The following is an 8,051-nucleotide window of genomic DNA, read 5'->3' as shown; positions in this document are numbered from 1 at the left end:
ACACTGGACACATGCAAACACAGAAACGTTCAAGTCAGGAAACTCTCACACGTCCACAGTTTCTCTCACTCATGTCCACTCACATACTCAGTGTCTCTTGTTCTACATAAATTACTTCTCAAAATATCCCCAAGGAAAACCGAGCTGAGCCCAAACCCCATGGTAAGTAAGTGTTCTGTGCTCAGTCCTAATCAGAGAATAGGGACACCTGGAGATCCCGGGGCTGGGCTCCTGTCCCAGAGCTGCAGGGTCAGGGATTGGCTGTTTCTTATTTGCATGTCCTCTGACTATATAGGGAGCTCTGGAGTTGGACTCTTACATAAAGGCCATCATTCCAGAGTGTGTCAGGCCCAAGGGTGCTGTCTGTTAGGAATTACTCCCCACACCTGGGCCTCTGCCCTCCCCCTGGACCCATCTGCTGCAGGAGACCTGTTCAAAGACCCAGGAGAGAAAATTGTTGCACATATAAAAAGAGGAGGTTTAAAATGAGAGAGATGCTTTTGACTTTCACCAGTAACAGCAACCAAGAGAAATCAACCCTCACAACCCTAGAATGTAGTAAAAGTGAAAGAGGTTCATCTTCAAGAGGCAGGAAGTTCCATCTGACACTATTTCCCCTACAAAGTGATCAGAAGATAAACTAAGACCAGAGTGTGAGCCTAGAGCCCGTGGACCTAGTGCTGGGGGAGAGAGGAGCATCTGTGTAGGTCCCTGGGAACAAGAAGCATGAACTATAGAGACACAGACAGAGCTCCTGGGTCCTGTTCCTTCAGGAGAATATGGTGCTGGACATGTAGTAGCTGCATGGCCTCCTTTGTGGTGTTTATTCTCTAGACTTTGTTGTAGATCTGGTTTCATACATTGGAGTATAGTAGAAAATAATCATAACCAGCTGTGTTTAGGTGAAGTTGTTGGTAAACATTATGGAGGAATTCAATTTATGTTTTGAAAATATGATTATGGAAAATCTTGTTGCAAATCACTGATATTAAATTACAGATATAAATAAAATCATTATTGGGCAGAAAGGAATTATCTTTCTCTGTCCATTGATTGCAGAATGAATGAATCATTCACATAACCTCCCATTGCTTCTGGAGCTGAAGAATTAATTTCATTGAAACCTTGGCAGTTCCACCTTGTATTCACCATCAGGGTCTGTGTCCATGAGGACATGTGACATGGTTCTAACCAGTAGCAGGAGGGCAGGTTGGGCTTTCCTGTTTCATCAGCAGCTCATTTCAGAGGCACCATCTCCTCCCTCTCAAGTCCCTACTCACATCTGCATGTGACTCTTGGCAGTGTCTTCAATGTCTCCATATATGATGGGTGTCCCTTGAGACCTGAATCCCATTCACTGTATGGACCAATGTACAAGATGGGAAAAGCAACGCTGAGCCTGGTGAGGAATTACCATGGAGGAGAATTCATGTTTGAGCAGGCACAGCTTCAGGATCATCCCTTCATTATGTTGTGATTTCCTCATTGTTTTCCCAGTTCAGTTTGTCTCCCTTTTCCCAGAAATAGCCACAGGTAACATCCGGAGTCATTCCAATAAGGAAGCACTGGCTTAAAATGTAACTCACATTCCAGGTTTCAGGTGAGGTCCAAACTACTGTGTCCTGCATCCCAGACAAGTGTCATGGCTGAATTCTAAACAAATTAGCATGTGCACACACATATGTTCACTCCACTCTCATGCACACAACTCCCAGGTGTCAGGAAGGAAACTTGTCCCAGGTTCCTGAGGGGCAGTGGAGGCCCTGACTCTCGGGAACTGTGATGGCTGGACCCTGACCTCAGGAATGTCTAGGTTCTCATTGCTGGAGCCTGTGGGTGTCCTTATATGACAGGACTTTCCAGACATGGTTAAGGTGGGAACAAGGGAGCTAAGGGTGCTGACATGGGGATTATCCTGGCCACCTGCTGGGACATTCCTGTAACCACAAGGTTCCCCTTCATAGGGAAACAAACCAATCAGACTAAAAGTTTTGTGATCATTGAAACCAGATGTTGGGATGGGTTTGCACATCCACCTGAGTGAATGAGGACCAGGAGGGAAGCATGAGGTAGGGAGGGTTAAGAGCTGTGGTAGGAGGTCCTGGGAGATGATCCTTGTCCTGGTGGCCAATGTGGGCCTGTCAGAGGGAAACGTGGGGGCAGGGGCCTGAGCTCAGCACACAGGTGCCTGGGCTGCTCCGGGGTTTCTCTTGGTGGGAAGGTTTCCCAAACCCAGGCCAACGAGAGCACTGAGAATGGTTTCCTTGCAGAGAAGGAGAAATAGAAAATACAAAGACTTGTGAAGGAGAATTCCCTTCACTGCTGACATGTCTTCTCCAAACAGTGTCCCTTTTTCATTGTTGTCTGCAGTGAGAATATGAGAAGGAAGAGCCATCCCTGGAGGCAGCTGAGAGCTTCAGAGGAAATCCTTGGGCCCAATAGGAAGGCCCTTCCTTCCCACCTCCTTCTGCCCCTGCTCCTGGGGCTGCTCTCTGTGCTGTGGGTCTTGCCCGCCCCCTGGTGTCCAAGAGCCCTCTGCATCCCAGCCCTGCTGCCTCCCACAGGGAGGTTTGTGTCTGGGCTCACACTGACTTCCCCTCACTATGTCTTCCACAGTAATACAGGGCCATGTCCTCAGTGGTTACAGAGCTCAGCTGCATGGAGAACTGGTTCTTGGACGTGTCTCTGGAGATGGAGGTTCGGCTCTTGAGGGAGGGGCTGTATTTAATGTCTCCATCATAACGTATGCCCCCTATCCACTCAAGCCCCTTTCCCGGGGGCTGGCGGATCCAATTCCAGCGGTAATCACTGGTTGTGATGGAGTAACCAGAGACAGTGCAGGTGAGGGAGAGGGTCTGTGAGGGCTTCACCAGTCCTGGGCCCGACTCCTGCAGCTGCACCTGGGACAGGACACCTGGGGACAAGGAGCATCAGTCCCTGTCAGTCACATGCAGTCATCCCCATCCTATGACCCTTGTCTGACCCATGAGACCCTCACCTTGGGGGGCTGTCACCAGGCACAAGAGAAGACTCAGCAGTCTCATCTTCTTCTAGACCACAGCTCTGCCTTCCCAGAGACCTCAGCCCTGAGTGAGGAGAGACCTGTGAGCCTGCACAGCCCAGGAGAGGATTTACCCTGGAGCTTGACCAGAAATTTGCATGTGGGGCAGCCCTTTTCTTATAAGTGAAGAGCCTGAGGTCAGGCTACCCTGGTCTTTCTGTGTGGAGGCATCTCTTCCCTTGACCTCATTCAGCAAGTAAGTCAAGGACAGGGGACCATGTGGGTCATGAGACACATTGGATTCAGGTCAAAGCACAGCCTCACCTTTTTTAGCATAAGAAGAAACATGGACTAGATGAGCAGGTTACACTTTCATCTTCTCAGGCATCTTTCAAACAGATGCAAAAGGGATTAGCACTTGTTCAGATAATTACTGAATCTGAAGACTCTAGTGTGTCTACAATTTCCAGATTTTTATTTCATACAAATAATTTCTACCTTTGTGCAAAAAAGAAAAGATAAAGGACAGTCATTCTGAATATCTTATACATTAATTTATAAGTTACTTTGATCTTAGAAACTACCTCCCAAGCACAGGCATGTGGGACATTCTTGATTCTTTTTAAAAAAATATTTTTATTGATTTCAGAGAGGAAGGGAGAGGGAGAGAGAGATAGAAACATCAATGATGAGAGAGAATCACTGATCAGCTGCCTCCTACACGCCCCCTACTGGGGATTGAGCCTGCAACCAGGGCATGGCCCTTGACCTGAATCAAACCCAGGACATTTCAGTCCTCAGGCCAGTGCTCTATCCACTGAGCCAAGCCTGTTAGGGCACATTCTTGATTCTTGTTGGAAATTTTGTGATTGTGCCTACAACTTCCTGTGCAAACTCTTCCATTGTGCAAGCTGATGGCCTATTGCAGAGACCCCCTAACTAGTTACATCAGCAATAGCTATGGCTTTGAGAGGAGAAAGACAATAAATAAAGGCAGTGATCATGTATGTGTACAACTCAGAATCTTTCATATGTTGAAATGATGATGGAAGAACATTGACATGTTTTCTTAGTTTAGCGTTATCAGCGATGTGGGCTTGCAGTGGTTCTCAACCTTCCTAATGCCGCAACCCTTTAATACAGTTCCTTATGTTGTGGTGACCCAAACCATAAAATTATTTTCGTTGCTACTTCATAACTGTAATTTTGCTACTGTTATGAATCGTAATGTAAATATCTGATATGCAGGATGTATTTTCATTGTTCGCGACCCACATGTTGAGAACCGCTGGAGAGGGAGGTGAGAGAAGAGAATTCCTACCATAGAATTTCTCACAGGAAAAGAAACTTCAATACTGAGAGGAATCCTTCACCCTCAGCATTCTTTTGCCTTCCCCTGGGAGTTAGTTCACTGTGGTCACAGGGTGCTGGGCTCTCCCACAAACATATAACATTCTTAATGTGTAATTTATATGTTCTAATATCAGACATATGATTTGTAAATATGTTTGTTATGTTTTATTTTGCTAATGGAATCTTTGATGAGACAAAATTCTTTAATTTTGACCAAGGCTAATTTAATAATATTTCCTTTAATTGGACCTGTTTTGGGTTATTTTATGAAGAACTCCCCCAGAAAATGCTGAGCTCCACTGTCCATGTGGATTTCCTACAGCTGCCACAGGCTCTGGATCAGGTTCTGGTATCAGGAGAAAATACCCATAAATCTGGATGTGACTGTGGATCTGGGTGAGGGGAGGAAGCTGGATTTGTGTTGAGTCACATGACAGAAATATGCCTGGTGTTCATAGACAAAGAGTTACTGGACATGTGGGTTTAAAGCTTCCTCCAAGCCTAGTTGGTTTGATTCAATGGATAGAGTGTCGGGCTGTGACTGAATGGTTCCGGGTTTGATTCCAGTCAAGGCACATGCCTGGGTTGTGGGCTCGATCCCCAATAGGGGTCATGCAAGAGGCAATCAATCAATGATTATCTCTCTTCATTGATGTTTCTATCTTTCTCTCCCTCTCCCTTTTTCTCTGAAATCAATAAAAATATATATTTTAAAAAGCCTCCTCTAGTGAAGGCCTAGAAGGAAGTATAAGGCATGATAGAGACAGCTTGTATCATTGTAGGAATTACATAAATAAGTTTCTTAGAAATAAAAATGTAAAATATCATGCAGGTAGGGATCTAGAGAAATTAGGATTGTGTCCTTGCAAACTGGTGGGAAGGGGGTACCTCTTTCCTACATGCACATTCTCACAGTGTCTCTGTTCTAGACCATCACTATAGACCTCACAACTTTTGATGTCCAGGGGTCTGCACTTGGACACCTTTGTGATCCTTACTCACATGGTCTCACCATGCATCATCCAAGCTGCATATTCATTGGGGCCGCATTTATGAAATCTCTGAACCCTTACAGGGAAGAGAGGGCACCTCTCACTGGAGGAACCATAGTCATGGTGTGTCTGTATGTGGAGCCATCATTTCATTGGACCAAATCCCTGTCAAAATCTGTAGTTGTTGTCCTTTTTTAAGTGTGTGATTCTTTAAAAAAACTGTCTTGTTTGAAGTGTTACATAAGTCTCCCCTTTCTCCTATCAAGCTTCGTCTAAATCATCATCAATATCATCATCACCATCATCACCATTTCCTTACTTATAATCATTCTTCTCATTTTCTATAGACAAGCTGGTTATCCACACACAATGACTTTTTTACAGGGAAAGAAAGCAGGTGTCTTCTCCTTGGCTGTCATTTGGAAATTGAAACCCTAAAGGCCCAACTCTAAGTTGACACAAGGCCTTCTAAAAACTGGTGACCTTGGATAAAGTACAGATTCCCACAAGACATCGGACCACGATTTCTGTCCAATTCTACTATCACCATCACCACCTCCATCACCAACATTATCATCATCATGATCACCTTCATCATCCTCATCCTCATTTTCTTACTTATAATTATTCCTCCCATTTTCTGTAGCCCTGGATTTTGAATACACAAAATGACACTTTATCTCAATGTTTGTACATTTTGTATAGTTGTTAAGTAAAATAGGTGCCCATACTCTATTTTATTTTATTTTTTTGACTGGTGACAACTGATGGCTTATTCTTGCCTCTTCTCCATCTGCCACACAGGAGAAAGCTGATAAGAAATTAGGATATTGTCTTTAGATGCCATTGGGGGATTGAAACCACTCAAGCCCCTGGAAGCAGAATTCATTCTACCCCCCATCACCTTGAAAATAATAAAGCACAAAGCCAGTCTCCTTTCCTGACTCAATCAACGCAGGTCTGACCTGCTAAAGGGCTTTCCCTGTGCTTCCCTGAGCTTTGAACCATGTGCATAATAAACATTCCATGTCCCCTTCTGTGTGTATTTGTCATCAGCCTGGACATGTGAACCAAGATTCTGTGGGTTCCTATGCCTCTGCCTGGTATCACCTATTCTTGGTGCTATGAGCATGATGACAAATCAATGATTGTAACCACCATGGGTTCTTCATCTCAAGCTTTTGGGTCATACGCCTCTGGTGTCTGCTTTCCAAAACAATCACGTCCTGCTGCTGGCTGGGACCCTGATTTGTGTGGGACTGAGCTGCACGATTGCGTCAGCAGAACCGCTGATGGATTTAGCTGACTTGGTTCAGAAGATTTGATCAGTAATTGGTACTTGGCACAAGAGCATCCTAAACAGACTCTCTGACATTTGTCCATTTGAAGAAGTTGTCTCTGTTTACAACAGACTTTTCTAACTCAGAGACTTCATAGATAAGTGCAGAATCAGGAATCCAGAGGTTCCCTGAGGGAAACAGTGCCATGAAGAGGAAACCATAACAGAAACCAGCCCAAACCTCCAACTGCACCTGCTGCTGGGTTGGTCCTTCAGTTCAGGGATCCTGAGTGCCACCTGGTGGTCACAGCCTCTCCTGCAAGGAGGTTTGTGTCTGGGCTCACACTGACTTCCTCTCACTGTGTGTCCCTTGCACAGTAATACATGGCTGTGTCCTCAGCTCTCAGGCTGCTGAGCTCCATGTAGGCTGTGCTCGTGGATATGTCTCTGGTCATGGAGACTCTGCCTTGGAACTTCTGTGCATATTTTGTGTTTCCATTGTTAGGGTAAAACCACCCCATCCACTCATGCCCCTGCCCTGGGGCCTGTCACACCCAGTGCATCCAGTAGCTGGTGAAGGTGTATCCAGAAGCCTTGCACGAGACCTTCAAGGAGTCCCCAGGCTTCCTCACCTCAGCCCCAGACTGCACCAGCTGCACCTGGAAGTGGTCATCTGTGGGGAGGAGACAGGAGTGGGTGGAAATCCCTCTTGACTCTCCCTTGTCCCCTCCTCAACCCAGGATGGGAGGCCCTTACCTGTAGCCATGGCCACCAGGAGGAGGGTTCTTCAGCTCCAGTCCATGGTGAGGGCTGTGCTGTGAGCACTTCTGTAGGGGGAGGGTATGGCTGTGGGTGATGCCTTCACGGCACAGACACCATATTTAACCTAGTCTACCCCCCCTCTTTTGCATATTCATGAGGCAGAGTATTTCATAGCTGAAGTCTTGACCCCAACTGAGAGAAGGTGGATGACGCAGGGACCATGCTCAAAGGTAGACTGAGTCTCCAGGTCCTCATTCTTTTTTTTTAAATTCTATCTTCATTGTAGAAGGTATTACATATGCCCTATTTTATCTCCCAACGACCCCTTCTAACCCACCCCAACCCCCTGCCCAAGGCCTTCACCAGCCTATTGTCTCTGTCCATGAGTTATACATTTATGCATAGGAGTTCTTTGGTTGATCTCTCCCCACCCTCCCACCCTCCCCCATCTTCCCTCTGAGATTCCACAGTCTGTTCCAAGCTTCTAAGTCTCTGGATCAATTTGGTTCATCAGTTTATTTTGTTCATTAGATTCCATATATGAGTGAGATCCTGTGATACTTGTCTTTCTCTGACAGACTTATTTCACTTAGCCTGGTACTCTCCAGGTCCCTCCATGCTGTCTCAAGGGCAAGAGACCCTTCTTTTTTATGGATGTACTATA

The 8,051-nt window shown here is 45.8% G+C and overlaps 1 gene segment (V, D, J or C); it reads right to left on the bottom strand.

Moving 5' to 3' along the window:
- Positions 1-2,582: 2,582 nt before the first annotated feature.
- On the bottom strand, positions 2,583-3,089 carry LOC106726111. The segment is given in 2 exon segments: positions 2,583-2,914; positions 2,999-3,089. Coding segments are annotated over 2 exon segments (378 nt in total).
- Positions 3,090-8,051: the final 4,962 nt, after the last annotated feature.

The sequence above is a fragment of the Myotis brandtii genome, unplaced genomic scaffold, assembly GCF_000412655.1.
Source record: "Myotis brandtii unplaced genomic scaffold, ASM41265v1 scaffold2269, whole genome shotgun sequence".
Lineage (NCBI taxonomy): Eukaryota > Metazoa > Chordata > Mammalia > Chiroptera > Vespertilionidae > Myotis > Myotis brandtii.
Note: the sequence above shows the minus strand (reverse complement) of the source record. Positions and strands in the feature narration are given on the sequence as shown.